General features: G+C 40.5%; 1 protein-coding gene across 4 annotated transcripts in view; it reads left to right on the forward strand.

Annotated features, from left to right (window-relative positions):
- Positions 1-16,067, forward strand: part of LOC142099562 (inter-alpha-trypsin inhibitor heavy chain H3-like) — a 214,513-nt gene extending 198,446 nt beyond the window's left edge. For all 4 annotated transcript variants that reach the window (XM_075183110.1, XM_075183112.1, XM_075183111.1 and 1 more), the window contains 3 exons: positions 3,082-3,254; positions 13,607-13,718; positions 15,819-16,067. In XM_075183110.1, coding sequence (XP_075039211.1) covers positions 3,082-3,254; positions 13,607-13,718; positions 15,819-15,957 — 424 coding nt within the window. In that variant the 3' untranslated portion in view covers positions 15,958-16,067. The remainder of the gene's footprint in view (positions 1-3,081; positions 3,255-13,606; positions 13,719-15,818) is intronic.
- The last annotated feature ends 5,918 nt before the right edge of the window (positions 16,068-21,985 follow it).

Below are 21,985 nucleotides of genomic sequence, written 5' to 3' on the forward strand. Positions count from 1 at the left end.
AAGACTTGTCCAGGTGCAGGCAAGTAACGGAGCAACGTGAGTGGTCTGCAATAGGCAAGTTGTACCACTGATGTGAAGGGAAGACTTGTCCAGGCGCATTCATGGAACGGAGTAGCGAGAGTAGTCTGCAGCGGGTAAGTTCTACTACCGATGTGGAGAGAAGACTTGTCCAGAAGCAGGCAGGTAACGGAGGTAGCGAGAGTAGTCTGCAGCGGGTAAGTTCTACTACCGATGTGGAGAGGAGACTTGTCCAGAAGCAGGCAGGTAACGGAGGTAGCGAGAGTAGTCTGCAGCGGATAAGTTCTACTACCGATGTGGAGAGGAGACTTGTCCAGAAGCAGGCAGATAACGGATAACATGAGCAGAAACAGGAAACACCTCAGAGTCTCAAGGAATGAGAACCAAGAACAGGCAAAGGTAATAGGGCAACAGGTGCCTTAAGTACTGAGAGGTGATTAATTAATCAATGAGACTAGAGGCGAGGTATTAACAGTTCAGGGTTTCTGCACATGCGCAATCTTAGTCAAGATGGCGGACGGCCGCGGCTCAGGAGAGGCGCCGGCAGGAGCGAGAGAGACTCATGTCCCAACCTAGAGGCACTAACAGTCCGGTGAGTGACAGTGGTTAAGTGGACAGTGGGCAGAATGACATTTTTCAGCGCAATCTCTACATTTTTACACACTTTTTGGTAGAGTTGTGGAATAGCTTTATGGGAAAACTGGTGTTGCGATGGAATTCTGTAACGCGGACACAAAACCTCAATTAACTGTGAAAAACCAGCTGCATTTATTGTGGATATTGGACGTAGATCTAACACTAACATGGCATCCATGGCGTCTGTGATTCGCTTGGCGACTGGGTGACTGCTGTCATATTTGCTTCCCCTAGCAAATGATTGTTTCACAGTTAATTGTCGAAATGTAGGACTGCTCTTTTTCTTGGCCTTCCTCTGGGCTGACGATTCACCCCCATCAGCAGCAACAGCAGCAGCAGCAGTGAGACTAATGCTTTCTTCAGAGGACTCAATAATAGTGCAGGAGTCATCCAGTCTTAAAAAGTGGGATGCAGGGCTAACTCCGAGCGCTACTGAGGATATTGATGAGGATGGTGTGGTGGGTGTATTGTGTAGCCGTCGGAATGTCGGTGAGCGGAGGGTCCTAGCTGATGATGGAGTGCTTGTAATTTTTTTGGAAGAACTTTCAGCTTTTCCCAACACTTTGCCATGAACTCTCGTCAAATGGCGTAACATAGACGAGGTTCCAAGATGGTCAAGGTCCCTCCCTCGACTGACTGTGGCTTAACATACACTACAAATGGCTATACAGTTGTTGTCTGGATTGGGGTAGACATAATTCCACACATAAGATGTGGATTTTTTGGTTTTATGGCCTGGCATGAAAATGGCCTTTTTCTTGTCATGTGCCAGAACGGCTGCCACTGGTGCAGGACTGACACAAACAACCTCATCCTCATCAACATCCTCATTAGCGCCCTCGCCTACAGAAATCTCCCCCTCATCCTCTTCTATTTCCAAAGTGGCATCCTCAATTTGTGTATCACCGGCTACACTCGGGCTGTTCAGGCACACATCAGCAGAACTGCTAAAAGGGTCCCTCTTTATGGGTACACTAAAAGAATGCTTACGATTAGACATCCCACTGTTGGATGGACTCTCCACAGGATTGGTGCCATTTGTGATTCAGAGCAAACATTATCCTCTACTGCCTTACTGTTATCTTGCAGCTCGGCTTTGACGCGTAACAGTAGTTGTGCACCACTTGTAGGCTCGGTAACATTTTTTGATCTGTCACTAATAGAGAAAGGTGAAGGCCTTATTCTCTCTTTGCCACTGCGTGTGTAGAATTGCATGTTGGCAATTTTTTTTTTATCGGCACTTAACTTTTCCTCAGTTACACTTCTTTTTCGCTTCAACACCGTCAAAAAATTTTTGGTGTGTGTTTTTTTTACTGATTTCAAAAGACTGTAGTTTGACATCGCCTTTCCCAGATGACGTACTGGGAACACTACCATCAGGACTGGTGACAGAACCTGGTTGCTGATTCTGCTCATATGTGGACTGCTTAGAATCCATTATGAGCCCAACGCACTTGTAATGCTACAAATTGTTTTAGATACTGCTGACAAATATGACTTTTGACAGCCAGAAAAATTAATGCAAAAGAATGGGGGACACCCCAAAAGCACTTGGAGTGCTAAATATTATTTCTTAGACTGCTGACAAATATGACTTTTGACAGCCAGAAATATTAATGCAAAAGAATGGGGGACACCCCAAAAGAACTTGGGAGTGCTAAATATTATTTTTTTTAGACTGCTGACAAAAAGGACTTTTGACAGCCAGAAATATTAATGCAAAAGAATGGGGGACACCCCAAAAGCACTTGGGAGTGCTAAATATTATTTTTTTACACTGCTGACAAACAGGACTTTTGACAGCCAGAAATATTAATGCAAAAACCCTCCTCTATCCTCTTCTTACTGCTGTAACAACTGGTATTAAGATTACAATGGTATTGCATACAAACAATAATGTGTCCAATTACTGCTCTGTCCCTGCGCTGATATAGCCAGTGTGACCTAACCCTGTTTTCACCCTCTGTCAAATGGTGATGGATTGCTGTGGAGGCTGGTATTTATGCTTTTCAAATCTCACGAGAACCGAGCTCAGAAATACAAATACATCACGATGACGTTTTGCCTCGATTTCGAATCCGAATGGGCGGGAGAGTACCGAGCGTTCTCGGCTCGGTACTCGGATAGGCTAAATTCGGATGAATTCGGATCTCGGGGAACCGAGCCCGCCCATCTCTAGTTTTATTACATATCCTTGGAAGTGGTGGAAAAGAAACCTCAGGTCTACTTTCAATGGCACGTCTTTTGCACTTACCTGATGCGTTTGATCATAATTCACACAAACATTTGTCCCATCACAATAGCTCATCCAGGACATTTCAGCTGTCTATTCAGTTTGTAACCATTTTAAAAATGCAGATGTTTAAGAAGTAATGGTCAAGATAAATGAAGCTGTTCCAATACACTGTTATGTATTCATTATTTCAGGTTCAATTTGGTAATCAACAAGAAAAAGAATGTGACAGTTTCATTTGGAAAAGGGGCAAAATTTATTATTATTTTGCATGAAGTTTGGAAAAAGCACCCTCTCCACAGAGATTTCTTAGGATTTTATACTTTGGATGATCATAATTTTTCTGCAGGAGTTCATGGACTACTAGGTAAGAATTTATATTCTGTATTGTATAGTTACAAGATGGAATTGTAACCATACAGACTGGTATTATCACTTACATAATAGAACCTAATTGTATGGTGAGGTGTTTACCGTACCACATTGTAACCAAGAAAAGCAAGTAGATATATAATATAGGGATGTGCACCGGCGACTTTTGAGGTCTCGTGTTTTGTGTTTTGGATCCGGATTTTCGTTATTTTTGGGGTTCGGATTTGTCTCGCAAAACACTTGACGAAAGGTCTCGGTTCGGATTTAAGGTTTTGGATTCGGATTTTTTTTGAAAAAAACATAAAAAGTTTAAAAATCAAGTTTTTGGGCTTATTTTCACTCCTAGGCTATTATTAACCTCAATAACATTCAATAACAAGCATTTCCACTAATTTACAGTGTATTCTGAACACCTCACAATATAGTTATTAGTCCAAAACGTTGCAACAAGGTATCTTTCTGGACTGCGTAGAGGAGTGGGTCACCACAATATATATTAAAAACCCTGAACTTTTATGATTCGCACCAATAAATGTACCTGGACTGCGTAGAGGAGTGGGTCACCACAATATATATTAAAAACCCTGAACTTTTATGATTCGCACCAATAAATGTACCTGGACTGCGTAGAGGAGTGGGTCACCACAATATATATTAAAAACCCTGAACTTTTATGAATCACACCAATAAATGTACCTGGACTGCGTAGAGGAGTGGGTCACCACAATATATATTAAAAACCCTGAACTTTTATGATTCGCACCAATAAATGTACCTGGACTGCGTAGAGGAGTGGGTCACCACAATATATATTAAAAACCCTGAACTTTTATGAATCGCACCAATAAATGTACCTGGACTGCGTAGAGGAGTGGGTCACCACAATATATATAATAAGAAAACCATCAACTTGTTTGATTCGCACCAATAAATGTACCTGGACTGCGTAGAGGAGTGGGTCACCACAATATATATTAAAAACCCTGAACTTTTATGATTCGCACCAATAAATGTACCTGGACTGCGTAGAGGAGTGGGTCACCACAATATATATTAAAAACCCTGAACTTTTACGATTCGCACCAATAAATGTACCTGGACTGCGTAGAGGAGTGGGTCACCACAAGATATATAATAAGAAAACCATCAACTTGTATGATTCGCACCAATAAATGTACCTGGACTGCGTAGAGGAGTGGGTCACCACAATATATATAATAAGAAAACCATCAACTTGTTTGATTCGCACCAATAAATGTACCTGGACTGCCTAGAGGAGTGGGCACTGGGCACCACAATAAAATATATAAAAAACCTTCAACAGGTCTGCATTACACTACACATACGGCTGCTCCTCCATCCTCTCCATCATATACATGTTGGAGTTTTAGCGTGTGACAACCTCTTGTTTTTGATAATGTCAGTGCATTTTGAATATTTTTCAATTTGCCTCACACCACTGAATGTACTTTATCTATGATACGCATCTATCTATCTTGACTGCGTAGTGTGGTGGCCCCGCTACACAATTTGGTACCGAGGCCACAATATAATTAAAAAACCCTCCACGTGTCAGAATTCCACCAAAAAAGGGTATGGACTGCGTAGTGTGGTGGCCCCGGTACACAATTTGATACCGGGGCCACAATACCTCCTCCAAACATGGTACAGACAATTCGTCATTGAGATCCCATCAAGTATGTTAAAGACAGACAGGGTCCAAGTGTTATTGATTGACTTTGTAAACCAAAAAACTGTCCCTGTTGCACATAGTCGTGCAATGAAGACTGACTTTTTCATTTAAAGGCACCATCTTTCAAGTGTAGTGTTTGTAAGTCTAAGTCATATTATACTTTTGGTAAAATTGGTTTATTTTGTTCCTCTTTATGGTAACTACTAATAGAATTAAAGTATTAAATAGAAGCGGCAGTTCCTCTTTATGGTAATTAGTAATAGAATTAAAGTATTAAATAGAATTAAAGTATGAAATAGAATTAAAGTATTAAATAGAATTAAAGTATGAAATAGAATTAAAGTATTAAATAGAATTAAAGTATTAAATAGAGTGGTATAGAGTTGTAGTGTGGTATAGATAGAGTGGTCCCCACAATATAATAATAAAACCCTCAACTGGTCTGAATTCCACCAAACAAGTATCTGGACTGCGTAGTGTGGTGGCCCCGGTACACAATTTGGTACCGAGGCCACAATATAATTAAAGAATTGGGCATCAACTGTCACCGTTGTTTAATATCTGATACACCTAAATATGGACTGCACAGTGGAGTGGCCCCGGTAGTAAATTTGGTGCCGGGGCCACAATACCTCCATCAACCCTCTAAATCCCACTCCACTGATGGCGGACACCGGGCGCACGTCTAACACCAACATTGCAGTTACAGCCGCAGTTATACGCTTTGCAATAGGGTGACTACTATCGTATTTTGTGGTCATGGCAAACGACTGTTGGACGGTCAATTGTTTTGTGAAAGACTTAGCGGTCTTACGACTTCCCCTCTGGGAAGATGACCGACTAACAGCAGCAACAGCAGCAGTGGCAGTAGTAGGCGTACCGCTGCAGGATTCCTCGGATGAATCCCGTATTGAGGAGGACTCAGTCTGGCTGCTGACTTGGGCTGCAGGACTGAATCTGATGGAGATTGTGGAGGAAGTTGACGAGGAGGGAGTTGCTGGTGTGTATCCAACTGGACCACGGGATTTAGGTGTCCCTGTACCGATGAGGGTCCTAGCCCCAGTTCCTGAACTAACCACTGAACTATGAAGGTTATTCAGGTGACGTATAAGGGAGGATGTTCCTAGGTGGGCAAGATCCATACCCCTGCTTATTTGAGCTTTACATAAGCTACATATGGCCATACATTGGTTGTCTGGATTTGGATAAAAATAACTCCAGACCGAAGAGGTGCATTTTTTGGTCTTCTGACCAGGCATGACGATGGGCTTTTTCATCCCATGGACATCAGCTGTTTCCCCCCTGGTGCCTCATTTACAATAACCACATCACCATCCTCATCATCAAGTTCCTCCACAGCGCCAGCTACATCATCAATAGCCTCCTCCCGAGCCACCTCTTCCCGTACAGTGATGGGAAGGTCAGGCTTGACAACCACCAACATCCTTGGACTCGCCTTGTGGATTTGTGATAATTTCTCTTTAGAAGGCAGAGTTGTTTGCTGTTTTGTTGCTGACAGCATAACTCTCTTCAATTTTTTGTAGGGGGGGGGAGGAGGAGGAGGGCTAAGATCCGTGGGTGAAGCTGAACCACTAGTCATGAACACGGGCCAGGGCCTAAGCCGTTCCTTGCCACTCCGTGTCGTAAATGGCATATTGGCAACTTTACGTTTCTCCTCAGATGATTTTAAGTTTCTCTTTTTGCTACTTTTTCTTAACTTGGGCTTTTTGGATTTTACATGCCCGGTACTACGAGATTGGGCATCGGGCTTGGAAGACGACGTTGATGGCATTTCATCGTCTATGTCATGACTAGTGGCAGCAGCTTCAGCATTAGGAGGAAGTGGGTCTTGATCTTTCCCTACTTTATCCTCCAAATTTTTGGTCTCCATTATATGTAGCACAAGATACTGCAGAATGTGTGAACTTGGTAATATTGCAGTACCAATGGACTTATACTGCTGTATTGGTTTTGCAAATTTGGTTATAATTATTATATTTTATTTTTTTTTTTAAATTTTTTATTTTTTTTTACTTTTTTTTTATTTTTTAAAAACTTGGGAATAATGGGGAAATAACTATGCCCTTAGAAGCACAGAGCACAGGACACAGCACCACTGGACTGAACAGGACACGGCACAGGACCCAGCAGCACTACGGAACTCAGCAGGACAGAGCACAGGACACAGCACCACTGGACTGATACTGCAGAATGTGTGAACTTTGTAATATTGCAGTACCAATGGACTTATACTGCTGGATTGGTTTTGCAAATTTGGTTATAATTATTATATATTTTTTTTTTTTTTTTAATTTTTTATTTTTTTTTACTTTTTTTTTATTTTTTAAAAACTTGGGAATAATGGGGAAATAACTATGCCCTTAGAAGCACAGAGCACAGGACACAGCACCACTGGACTGAACAGGACACGGCACAGGACCCAGCAGCACTACGGAACTCAGCAGGACAGAGCACAGGACACAGCACCACTGGACTGATACTGCAGAATGTGTGAACTTTGTAATATTGCAGTACCAATGGACTTATACTGCTGGATTGGTTTTGCAAATTTGGTTATAATTATTATATATTTTTTTTTTTTTTTTAATTTTTTATTTTTTTTTACTTTTTAAAAACTTGGGAATAATGGGGAAATAACTATGCCCTTAGAAGCACAGAGCACAGGACACAGCACCACTGGACTGAACAGGACACGGCACAGGACCCAGCAGCACTACGGAACTCAGCAGGACAGAGCACAGGACACAGCACCACTGGACTGATACTGCAGAATGTGTGAACTTTGTAATATTGCAGTACCACTGGACTTTTACTGCTGAATGTGTGAACTTGGTAATATTGCAGTACCAATGGGCTTATACTGCAGGATTGGTTGTGCAAATTTTGTGGTAATTAAAAAAAATTAAAGTAGTTTTTGGTATTTTTTTAAAAAACTTTTTTTTATTTTTTTAAACACAGGGGAATATTGGGGAAATAACTATGCCCTTAGAAGCACAGAGCACAGGACACAGCACCACTGGACTGAACAGGACACAGCACAGGACCCAGCAGCACCACTGACCTCAGAAGGACAGAGCACAGCACACAGCACCACTGGACTGATACTGCAGAACACAGCACAGCACAGCACAGCACAGCACAGAACTAAACAGCACAGCACAGAACTAAACAGCACAGCACGAGATCTACCAGGACAGAGGACCACCTAACACACCCTCCCTCTACCCTGATCAATGCCCGAGTGAAGATGGCGGCGACTAGCGGGGAATTTATAGGATCCGAGTATCGCGAGATCCGACAACGGGATTATGAGTCAGAGCCTCAGTTTCACATTTGAATTTGGCGCCAATACCCGGATCTGTCTCGGATCCGACTCGGATCCGCAACGTTCGGGTGGGCTCGGATTTCATAAATCCGAGTGCGCTCATCCCTAATATAATATATATATATATATATATATATATATATATATATATATATATATACACACCATGCACTTAGGAGTAAGATATAAATTTCATTTTATTCACCTTTATTGAATTCTATTAATATATTGTTGAACAATGGTGAGTTATTACAACGATCTGACAAAAGATAGAAATTAAGGCCCTGAATCATTAAGGATCTTAAATGCTGCTTGTCCCTCTTTTCTTTAACCCCCTGTGCCATGCTACTTGTCCCTCTTTCCTTTAACCCCCTGTGCCATGCTGCTTGTCCCTCTTTTCTTTAACCCCCTGTGCCATGCTGCTTGTCCCTCTTTTCTTTAACCCCCTTTGCCTCTCTTCGTTTCTCCTTCCTTTCTTTAACCCACTGTGCCATGCTACGTGTCCCTCTTTTCTTTAACCCCCTGTGCCATGCTGCTTTTGTCCCTCTTTTCTTAAACCCCCTGTGCCATGCTGCTTTTGTCCCCCTTTCTTTAACCACCCTGTGCCTCTCTGCGTTTCTCCTTCCTTCCTTTAACCCCCTGTACCATGCTGCTGTCCCTCTTTTCTTTAACCCCCTGTGCCATGCTGCTTGTCTCTCTTTTCTTTAACCCCACGTGCCTCTCTTCGTTTCTCCTTCCTTTAACCCCCTGTGCCATGCTGCTTGTCTCTCTTTTCTTTAACCCCCTGTGCCATGCTGCTTGTCTCTCTTTTCTTTAACCCCCTGTGCCGTGCTGCTTTTGTCCCTCCTTTCTTTAACCCCCTGTGCCTCTCTGCATTTCTCCTTCCTTCCTTTAACCCCCTGTGTCATGATGCTTGTCCCTCTTTTCTTTAACCCCCTGTGCCATGCTGCTTGTCCCTCTTTTCTTTAACCTCCTGTTCCTCTCTTCGTTTCTCCTTCCTTTCTTTAACCCCCTGTGCCATGCTGCTTGTCCCTCTTTTCTTTAACCCCCTGTGCCATGCTGCTTGTCAATCCTTTCTTTAACCTTCTGTGCCATGCTGCTTGTCCCTCTTTTCTTTAACTCCCTGTGCCTCTCTTCATTTCTCCTTCCTTTCTTTAACCCCCTGTGATATGCTGCTTGTCCTTCTTTTCTTTAACCCCCTGTGCCATGCTGCTTGTCCCTCTTTTCTTTAACCCCCTGTGCCATGCTGCTTTTGTCCCCCTTTCTTTAACCCCCCTGTGCCTCTCTGTGTTTCTCCTTCCTTCCTTTAACCCCCTGTGCCATGCCGCCTGTCCCTCTTTTCTTTAACCCCCTGTGCCATGCTGCTTGTCTCTCTTTTCTTTAACCCCATGTGCCTCTCCTCGTTTCTCCTTCCTTTCTTTAACCCCCTGTGCCATGCTGCTTGTCCCTCTTTTCTTTAACCCCCTGTGCCATGCTGCTTGTCCCTCTTTTCTTTAACCCCCTGTGCCATGCTGCTTGTCCCTCTTTTCTTTAACCCCCTGTGCCATGCTACTTGTCCATCTTTCCTTTAACCCCTTGTGCCATGCTGCTTGTCCCTCTTTTCTTTAACCCCCTGTGCCATGCTGTTTGTCCCTCTTTTCTTTAACCCCCTGTGCCATGCTGCTTCTCCCTCTTTTCTTTAACCCCCTGTGCCATGCTGCTTTTGTCCCCCTTTCTTTAACCCCCCTGTGCCTCTCTGCATTTCTCCTTCCTTCCTTTAACCCCCTGTGCCATGCTGCTTGTCCCTCTTTTCTTTAACCCCCTTTGCCTCTCTTTGTTTCTCCTTCCTTTCTTTAACCCCCTGTGCCATGCTGCTTGTCCCTCTTTTCTTTAACCCCCTGTGCCATTCTGCTTGTCCCTCTTTTCTTTACCCCCTGTGCCATGCTGCTTGTCCCTCTTTTCTTTAACCCCCTGTGCCATGCTGCTTGTCCCTCTTTTCTTTAACCCCCTTTGCCATGCTACTTGTCCCTCTTTTCTTTAACCCCCTGTGCCATGCTGCTTGTCCCTCTTTTCTTTAACCCCCTGTGCCATGCTGCTTGTCCCCCTTTTCTTTAACCCCCTGTGCCATGCTGCTTTTGTCCCCCTTTCTTTAACCCCCCTGTGCCTCTCTGCGTTTCTCCTTCCTTCCTTTAACCCCCTGTGCCATGTTGCCTGTCCCTCTTTTCTTTAACCCCCTGTGCCATGCTGCTTGTCTCTCTTTTCTTTAACCCCATGTGCCTCTCTTCGTTTCTCCTTCCTTCCTTTAACCCCCTGTGCCATGCTGCTTGTCCCTCTTTTCTTTAACCCCCTGTGCCATTCTGCTTGTCCCTCTTTTCTTTAACCCCTGTGCCATGCTGCTTGTCCCTCTTTTATTTAACCCCCTGTGCCATGCTGCTTGTCCCTCTTTTCTTTAACCCCCTGTGCCATGCTGCTTGTCCCTCTTTTCTTTAACCCCCTGTGCCATGCTACTTGTCCCTCTTTCTTTTAACCCCCTGTGCCATGCTGCTTGTCCCTCTTTTCTTTAACCCCCTGTGCCATGCTGCTTGTCCCTCTTTTCTTTAACCCCCCGTGCCTCTCTTCATTTCTCCTTCCTTTCTTTAACCCCCTGTGCCATGCTGCTTGTCCCTCTTTTCTTTAACCTCCTGTTCCATGCTACTTGTCCCTCTTTCCTTTAACCCCCTGTGCCATGCTGCTTGTCCCTCTTTTCTTTAACCCCCTGTGCCATGCTGCTTGTCCCTCTTTTCTTTAACCCCCTGTGCCATGCTACTTGTCCCTCTTTCTTTTAACCCCCTGTGCCATGCTGCTTGTCCCTCTTTTCTTTAACCCCCTGTGCCATGCTGCTTGTCCCTCTTTTCTTTAACCCCCTGTGCCATGCTGCTTGTCCCTCTTTCCTTTAACCCCCTGTGCCATGCTGCTTGTCCCTCTTTTCTTTAACCTGCTGTGCCATACAGCTTGTCCCTCTTTTCTTTAACCCCCTGTGCCATGCTGCTTGTCCCTCTTTTCTTTAACCCCCTTTGCCTCTCTGCATTTCTCCTCTTTCACTTACCTCTGTACTGATTTCTTTCATCTTTATATTATTTTCTTCACTCTTCTGTCTTCTGTCTTCTTCTGTGCGCGGCTCTTCACTGGATGTCGGGCACAGGGGGTTAAAGAAAAGAGGGACAAGCAGCATGGCACAGGGGGTTAAAGAAAAGAGGGACAAGCAGCATGGCACAGGGGGTTGATAAGATGAATTGTTAATGAAAGTCCCAAGAAGACAGTAGAACTATTCTTTAATATGTAATAGAACAAGTAGTCTTAAATAATAAGATTGTGATCCCGTTGTAATGCTGGTCTCGATTACTGATATCGGACATTAGACATTTTGTTCCCTTATTTCAAATGTGAATTGCTGCTCTCCTGACCCACATTGATTAGGTAACTACCTGGGGCACAATATCCAATATTCTGTCTTAGGACCAACATATTGTCTTAAATTGCCCTACAGTATCATTGCCAGAAGCCACATGTGGTCCCCGGTTAGACCAACAGTGTTTCGCTATGGCTTATTCACATATCTTGCTGCTGCATTCCGGAAATTGACAAGTCTATAATCACGGAATTCACATTGCAATTTGCCTGGTTTGACTCCACCCTCCACAGAGAAATGAAATCTAATGAGGTGAAGGTTTTTGCCAGAGACCCGCACAAGGGGGTTTGTGCTTTGCTGTTTACACCCCGCAGGTTGCAGTTCTCCAGATGGGTACCAGACGAGATTGACAGGAGAAGATATTATTAGCCGACAATGAGGGATCAGAATAGGAATGGATATAGGATAGCAGGTCACCAGGATTAGTTGAGAAGCATATAGCACAGGATACCAGGATCTGCTGAATATAACTGGATATAGGATACCTGGATACCAGGACTAACTGAGAACAATATAGTGCGGTTTACTAGGATCTGCTAAATAGGAATGGATAGAGGATACAAGGATAATATGATTAGCTGAGAAACATATAGCGCTGGTAACCAGGATCTGCTGAATATAAATGGATACAGGATGCCAGGATTAGCTGAGAAGCATATAGCACTGAATATCAGGATCTGCTGATTAGGAATGGATACAGGATACCAGGATTAGCTGAAAAGCATATAGCGCTGGATACCAGTGTCTGCTGAAAATGAATTAATACAGGATACCAGAATTAGCTGAGAAGCATATAGCTGGATACCAGGATCTGCAGAATAGGAATGGACACAGGATATCAGGATACACCAGGAACATATAGAAACCAAACTGAGAGCTGAACAGAAAAAAACATAAAAGCAGCTCAGCACATGCGCAGACCCAAAATCCAAGATGGAGCCCACCAACAAAAGAGGAGGTCCCACCGCTGGAGAGAGAGCTAACAGAGAACACCTTGTTTTGCGCATCATACCCTGGTAAGTGAGCCGTCGGGTCCAGCGTGTGACATGTATCGACCAATCATCTAGTGTTCCTCAGGATTAAGCAGAGGAAAACTGGGCTGGGGGGAAGATCCTTTAGTGGGCTACCTTGGGCTGAGTCACTGGGCAACCTGCATTTTTTTTCCTTTAAAATGCTCCTTATAGGCTGCTGAGCTGAGTCTTGCCCCAGGCTAAATTGTGCCAGCCCTCCCCTGGGATTAAGTATCCTCATATGCACCGTACCATGATTCTTTAATATCCACATATGTATCTTACTTCTAAGTGCATGGTATAATATATATATATATATATATATATATATATATATATATATATATATATATATATATAAAGCTGAAGTACCCCTCATTGCCCATGTTTAAATTTTCAAGTTATTACGTTATCAATGAGTTGGGTGTAACTGTCAATATTTTAAACATAATTGGCAGCTTATCAGCTCTTCCAACACACCCATGAGGTGGATGCCCAGTGTCGTTTTTGTTTTTATATTAAATGCCATCTAAATCCATTCAGTTAAAGGCCCAGAACAGGCTCCCTGCTCCAAGTTCTGCCCAGCATAAACCAAAACCATATCCCATCTAAAACATTGGCAGAATCCAACTGGACCACTTTGTTTTTGTTTCATCACAATCAGTGCAGAGGTGTCCGAATGCATAACTGGATAGACATACAAACAAACAAGCAGACCAATGATTTTTATACTGCCTTTCACTTTATTATGTTTTGAAAAATTACAAAATATTTAGATTATTTTTTATGCATTATAAATCAAGCACAAGTTATGCTGTGGCTTTATAATATGTGTAATGTATTTCAAAATAATATGTAATGTTTTTTTAAGGACAATTTTTTCACGGCATTGATTACAAAATTTTCGATGTTCACAAATCTGACAACATTGAAAAACCAGATGCAAAAATGTTAGTGAAGAATAAGCTGCTGACAGTAACAAGGTACAGAAGGATTTGCTTGTTTAAATTTTACTGTAATTTTACAAATAATATTTATCAATAAAACCGAAGTGTAACATGATGGATATGCAGATATGTGTCTGTATTAATATTATTGAAGTGTAACAAGATGGATATCCATATTCTTGCTGTAGCCTTCTGATTACCTGGTTGGTGGTGTAGGTATATTCTCTCAACAAAACCTACCTCGAGAATACTCTTGGGTCAGCTATCCATCTCAGGGGCGCACGCAGGGGGGATTTCTGGGTCTCCAGAAACCCCTCCATTCCGCTAACTAAGTGCCCCACATAGCGGAACTGTACTATACAGCGCTGTCAAAGAAGCGTCCGCAGCGGTGCTGTATTGTATACAGCACCGCCGTGGACGCTTCTTTGACAGCGCCGTAGCTGCTGTATACTACAGTGCTGCCGAAACAGAGCTGCTGCTCTCTTGCGGTTTTTGTTGTTTTTTGGGGGGGTTTTGGTGGGGGGGGAACCCCCCTAACAATCCTGCGTGCACCCCTGCATCTCTAGCTCAGCTTATTTGTAGGACTTTATTTGCATCTTTCAATTCACACTCCACCAAGTTCACTTGGTGGAGTGTGAATTTACTTTAGGCAGACTGGCCCCTGCCCGGGTATGGCCATCCCAGCTTACTAATTTGCAGTGGGATGAGCGTTCACATCTGTTTATCCTCAGGACACTGAGAAGTACATTACGCAGTTTCCTACTATCAGTTTGATCACCAGCTTTACTCCCTGCATCCATGATTCTCCCTCTCAGAACTCAGACACCCTCTCTAGCATTGTACATAGTTTTTGGACTTAGGATTCAAACACCAGCTGATAAAACCTGTCTGCTGGTTATTTGGCGATATACCACAGGGAGAGACAGATTGTATGTACTGCTGCTGTAATACTTGTAAAGTTGCAGTGCATGGTGTGTAGAATAGATTATGACCAAAATCACTGCACACAGTTGCATTTAGAAAAGATAAAAAGTCGGAAACCTGTTATTACGAAGCTCCTGCAAAAGAAATATCTTGGGTCACACTAATAAAACAAAAATACAGACATATTTCTTTTCCAAATATTAACTTTATTACAGACATTATTTAAAGATATAATTATTCATTACATAAATGTTTTATACTTTTTTAAATAAATAGCACAAGACTATATTACTGCATAAAAAATGGCTAGTTCACTAACAATAGATGAATAGTGTCAAGCAAAAACTTCATACTGGAAATGTTACACCAGCGTGAACTTTGAGGTAGCACAGAGCACAATAAGGTAATGATCATTACTCTGTATGGCAGCAAGAAGGGTATGATGCTGTGCCAATCCTATCACTTATAACTGGATGATGCTCAAATGGGGCCCTTGGCAGGGTAGCAATTCTGTTCCTCTGCCCTTTTGGGGCTCCTACTCTGATCTTCAGACATACGTTATAATCAATGCCCCAAACCCTATAACATTATGACCTATTTCAAACCCCACTGCATAGACCGCAGTCTCATTACACAAACAACAGTTACAATGCACATAACCCAGCCCCATTGCATAGCCCCAGTAGTACCACTCATCTGTTTAGGAAGGAGCCCAGTGACTTGTGCGCTTATTACATGAAGATTCCTAGGTCATCCCTCACTAAAAGCACTTTGTTTAATTAAAGTACAAAGCAGCAAAGTACTTGTTGTGCTATATCAGCATTGGACTTAAACATAATTAGCAACATAACATGAAGGTTCTAGGTGGAAGGCATAAAAAAATTCACATGGACCTACTGGTCCCATCGCACTTTCCCTGTAGCAATACCACCCTTATTATAACACTCAGTTCTAACTGGCAAACAAGCAAACCTATTTTGACTTGCTGATAACCGAGCACCTAGGCCTTTATAGAAAACTTTGACAGTAAGAAGAAAATCGTCAGATTGTGCTATTTGATAAGATGCAAATCATTCTGAAATAGGTAAAGGTAGAAAATTAAAATATTCTAGAGTGATATTTACCTCCCATGTTTCAAGCATAGCAATTTTTGTTGTTAGGTATTTTGACAAAAACAAAATGTATTAATAGTTGTTATTATTGTAATTTTAGGGGTACGCAAAAAGACTACAGAAAAGACCCCAGAAATGGCAGTAAGGTTCCTTGCTGGTTTGTCCATTCCAACGGAGAAGGGCTAATTGACGGAAGTAAAAAAGATTATATTGTACCTGATATCTTCAGCATCGCTTAAGAGAAGCAAAATATTGTAATTAATGAAATAGAGGTCCAGAATAATTCATTATTTAGTGTTTTCTTATTGAGTAACCATTAAAAAATGATGATGTGATCCAATGAACTATATTGAAGTGTAACTGTTTTTCCTACATATAATCACACTTTTATTTAAGTAGATGACTACATGCTAAAATCAGATAAAATATATTTTTATTTCTCCCCCCAAAGCTACAGATATTTCTTCTTAAAGTGGATCTGTCAGGTACACACAGTGGAGACATCTGTTTTGTGGGCTGAACTAATGTTCTTTAGAATACAGCCAATCAATAAGGAATCAATACCTCATGAAATGTCAGGCCTCATGAATATTAATCGGGCAATTCCTCTGTGATGTCACTGGTTCCTAGTAAACAGATGGATTCCTACATTGTGTGTAGACGCCAGGCCAACTTTAAACGATAAGAATACTTGCTCATTTGCATAAAAAAATCACTGGCATTAGGGAGTGACCAACTAGAAAATGAAAAAGAACTGTCGGCTAAAAGGCTAAATAAATGACTGATTAACGGGATCAAATGGCTAACATAACCAATATATAGGTAGTCCACAAGCAGATAAGCCAATGGTGCTAAAGTCCACAACAATAAGGGACAAAAGCCATTCAGAACTCAATAAGACAGTCTGTTCTTTGATGTTCACAATGTAACAATGATTTTGGTCCACTATTTCATATATCTTCTACATGACTTTCAGAAACTCAAAGAATAAACTCAAATTAATGTGGTAACTTAAATAAAATAATTTAATGAAAGTAACTAACTACACAAAAAATTTGAACGAATGTGCACTCACATAAATACAATATTAGACCTGCGTGTACTCTGTGCAGCCTCAAATAACATAAACTCCAAATACTGTAATCTTGTAAAAAAAATGACAAAGTGAAAATCTTGTGGACAAGTGTGTACTCATATAATTAAAATGTTCAACTTGCGTGTCAATGATATTTCCAGGGGTTGGGTACTTATAACTGATGCTTAGATAGCCTATGCAGTAAATTCTTAAAAAATAAAGCCAATTTTAATAAACCCTATAATAAGGAAATGCAGACTTAACTTAAAAAAGACACAGTACATCTCCGACATGGCTGGTAAACGGCTGCTCTATTTTCCAATTGAAGGAAACAGCGGCACTTGCTGCTGATGTCACTAATGAGGCCGACAGTCAAATTTCCGGAATTTAAAGCGGTAATGCCATCACTGGACAATCTACCTTTTACTTTATACACGGGTTCTGGTATTGCCTCTTTAAATCTGGAAGGTTCACTGTCGCCGATGTTAGGGGTTTAACAAACTTATATATCTTCGTCAACTGCTGATGAAAGCCTGGGTAATTGCAGCGGCAGGTAAGATATCCAGCTGGTATGAGAGACCCCTAATCATTCGATAACCACCAAATCGCTTCAATATGAAAGTATCTTTATCAATGTGTAGGAGAATGGATAACATGACAGACCTTAAAGTTCATCATTACCAATAAAATTCCAGAAACGTAAGAAAATCAAAACTTTAAAACATTTGTATACATAGAAAATACAACCCCATGGAAAAAAAGGACTTACTGTATATTCCCTCTCTTTCCCCTGCCCTACCTATACTTCCCTGGCTCCCCTACACTAACTCTGTTCTTGTCCATCTGTCAAACTTCAAAACTAGAAATGCCACTCTTCACAGACTGCAACTCTTCTAGCTGAGCTAAGTGGGATGATGGACAGGTGCTTTCCTAGGTTTTATGTCAAAATTCAGTAATGCCTGGTTTATTGCTAAGGTCCAGCTCTCCGGCTCCATTCTTTGACTTTGGGCCTGATTCATTAAGGATCTTAACTTAAAAACTTCTTATTTCAGTCTCCTGGACAAAACCATGTTACAATGCAAGGGGTGCAAATTAGTATTCTGTTTTGCACATAAGTTAAATACTGACTGTTTTTTCATGTAGCACACAAATATCAGCTTTAAATTTCAGTGTACAAATAAGCTATCAAGTATTTGGGTGCAACATGAAAAAACAGTCAGTATTTAACTTATTTGTAAAACAGAATACTAATTTTCACCCCTTGCATTGTAACATGGTTTTGTGCAGGATACTTAAATAAGAAGTTCTTAAGTTAAGATCCTTAATGAATCAGGCCCTTTGTTTGTAAGTCTTGATCCTATCCTGCCTTTTGGCCAGATTATTGTGCCTCTAGCATCAAATCAACTGAAGAAAGCAACATAAAACATTTCTGAATTACATAAACAGGTAAAAGAATGATGCGTTAATCATAGTGAAGCCATGTCAAGTTCACATGTGTCCTCCTATGTTCAATGCAACCATTGTCAGTAAGGAGGTTTCTTCCATCAATTGCACATGTATATCCAGATGGAGCCAAATCAGTTTACATACAAAAGGATGAAGGTGGCATTCATTATAAATAGATGAAGCCTTAGCCTGGGCCTTTCTTTATTTGGAAAAGTATATTCTAGAAAATATGAATGATACTAGAACAGCTATGGATTAGAGTTATAATGACCCAAATTGCTGTGCTACTACTGAGACCATTTTACCCAATCTATGCCATGACAAATGCTCATAGTATAGCTGGATTTTGGTGTTGGATTGAGGCACAACATGGAATCCTGGTACAGGATTGTATTGGCTGACATACACATATTATTTTATTTTGTAATATTATTATAACAACGTACTTAAACATTCAGAAACATCATCATCACCTATTTATTTATATAGCGCTATTAATTTCGCAGCGCTGTACAGAGAACTCATTCACATCAGTCCCTGCCGATTGGAGCTTACAATCTAAATCCCTTAACATACACACACACACAGGCTGAGAGAGACTAAGGACAATTTAATAGCAGCCAATATTAACCTACCAGCATGGTTTTGGAGTGGGGGAGGAAACCCACACAAATAAAGGGAGAACATACAAACTCCACACTGATAAGGCCATGGTTGAGAATTGAACTCATGACCCCAGTGCTGTGAGGCAGAAGTGCTTACCACTAAGCCACTGTGCTACCCACAAGAAACATGTATTTATATAAATAATAAACATGTTTCAATAGACTTTATTTACAATATAATCAAATGACAACACTTTTAAAAGCTTTCATAGCACTGATTACCTGAAAAAATCATGTATATGCATTTATAAAAAAAAAAAAGTAAATTGTATATATAAAATCAATTATTTATATGATGCCATATGAAATGTGTTAGTATTACAAAGAAACATTTAGGAGCCAACAAAAAATAAGTCTACACTATCATCAAATAATGCCAAACAATATAAGGGAAAATTACAGAAAATATTTTTATTACATTATTTGAAGAAAAATAAAAGATTAAACATTTAATTAAAATCCTGCAGGGCCTTGCTTTTTATTATCTAAATCCAATAATCTTCTCTTTTAAACAAAGTAAAAAAAAATTCTACATATGTCCGGTTTAGTAAATTAAATACCCACATATTTTAAATGTGATGAGTCACAATTATGGATTTCATGAAAATGTATGAGTTATATGTCTGATGAAATAAGCATTTGAGGAGTATGTTGTGCGACTTCGAGAGGAAGTCCTCATTTAGGCTAATTAAATCTATTTAATGTGAGTGACCAACACTTGAATATACAACAGGGAGTCATTACCTGTATCCTGTCTGGATAAAAGGAAAGGAAACGTCTGAACTATGTGATTGAGGATATCTCAGTTTACTGTAAATTTTGTTAAGTATAAATTGCATTTAAATCTATGTTTGGGGAAATATATTGCATCCTGATACTAAAAATAACCCAAATGCCTTGAGGCAGCAAAGAGTTTAGGGGGCTGGCTTACCTCCTGTTAGACTGTGTCCAAAACTGTATAAAACAGCACTGGTTTGTACTGAAATGTATCATTATTGTTCCATCTGACTTTCTGATCACTGGTACCTTCAACTAGTGTGAACTGTTCTTATAAGGACACTGGAGCTAATAAACATCACTTGCTTTAAGATCCTGCATTGACAACTTCTTCCCTGCTGTATTTTCGGTGACCTACGGACCAAAAACGAATCTGTTTCTGGCTGTTCTGAGGTTTGGACCCAGCTTTCCAGTACCACCATTCTGCCTGCTACCCAGCAGCTTTGTGAGGGGTACCAGCCCAGGTGCACCAGCAAGGGTACACTAGCAGCAGCAGTTACCCAGAAGGAACCTGGTTCTGGATGCCGTTAAGGAGTCCAGAGGTGGCAGCAGCCACCTACTACAGTTAGAGGGCGCATTTGGGATAAAGAAAGGGAACGGTGGCAAAGTAAGCCCAGCCGGTTCCCAGCAATAACAGACAGGGTGGCATAGGCGGTCCATCCTGTCACAATAGTCTTCTATTTTATCTCATATTATTTATATTATTCTATAACAATGTAAATTATAGAACAAAAACACTTAAATATTCATAACAAATGAAAAACCTTTACAAAAATAATTTGTAACAACCTATGCTACTGTTGTTATTTTGTTACTAGTCAGTAATAGGCTAGAACATACTTATTGTTGTATTAGTATAGTATAGACAATGGAGAAGGCAGGCCTGCGTTTGTCAGACAATGAAATTCTCTATTAGGGTTTTGTAAAGCTATCCCTTGAACCTTTGAGAAAAGATATTACATCTGCAGGTCTATTTGTTGATGTCACTGGAACACAGGGTAAACTGCAGATATCACTTGTGTTTTTTGATTATCCACTTCTGGTTCTGGGTACTGACAGCAAAGACAGCGATGATCACTTATTCTTAATAATACACCTTGCCATTATGTTAGATTCAAGTCAGTTATTAAATTTCAATAAATTCTGTAATTTATCATTAACTTCTTCTCTCATCCTCTTATATGCTTATTGTTCTCTAAGACTGGAATGCTCTAGATAGTATAACAATTATGGAAATTCCTAGGGGGCAAGGAGTGAAGTAAAGAGGCTTTGTGGGTGGAAATATCCAGTGGAGGAAAAAGTTCAGAGAAGTTCTACAGCAAATTGAAAAGGCTACACAACTAGGTAAAGTTATAATTACAGGGGATATTAATTATCCGGACATTGAATGAACAACTGAGGCTTGTGGTACAGCTAGGGGTAAATGGTTTCTGAGCACGTTTAAAGATCATTACATGTCCCAAATAGTAAAGGAACCAACTAGAAACCAGAATATACTGGACCTAGTGATAACAAATAATGTAGACATAATATCAAATATTCAAGTAAGGGAGCAAATGAGAAATAGTGATCATAATATGGTCTCATTTGAAATTATTTTCCAGAAGCAACAGTATAAGGGATCAACTAGGACTTTAAACTTTAGAAAGGCAATTTTTAATATGCTTAAGGAGTCTATAAAGTGCATAAACTGTGATGCTGTTTTTGTATTAAAAAATACAAAAGAAAAGTGGGTTGTCTTTAAAATGTTCGAAAAATAGTTGTATAAGTTAATTCCTATGGGCAACAAATAAAAGAATTAAGTCTAAACCAATGTAGCTAAATAAAAAAGTAAGGGAACAAACAGTAAGGAAGAGGTGGGCATTTAAATTGTTTAAGTCTGAGGGACCTTCCATATCTACAAGGAATGTAATAAAATATGCAAAAAGGAATTCAGATGATCTAAATTAGAAAATGAAAAACAAGTTGCAAAAGAAAGTAAGACAAACCCTAAAAAGGTTGTTTAAGTATATAAATGGCAAAAAGATTAAAAAAAGACTATATAGGACTATATAGGACTACAGCCCACTCAGCCCACTACAGGCAGTATGAATTAACCACCTATTTTTAATACAAGTAATTGTTACAATCTGGTATAAATGTCACTTTTTAAAGTCTATTAGATAAAAAACAGATACTTAGTTTTGTGCATAATCAAATCAAGTTTATTAGATAAATAAGAACAAATAATATAAAAAGCCACACATTATATATTAAAAAGAAAACAAGAAAATTAAACTGTTTTTATTTTCCGCTTGCCCCACG

This window comes from Mixophyes fleayi, chromosome 8 (assembly GCF_038048845.1).
Source record: "Mixophyes fleayi isolate aMixFle1 chromosome 8, aMixFle1.hap1, whole genome shotgun sequence".
Classification (NCBI taxonomy): domain Eukaryota; kingdom Metazoa; phylum Chordata; class Amphibia; order Anura; family Limnodynastidae; genus Mixophyes; species Mixophyes fleayi.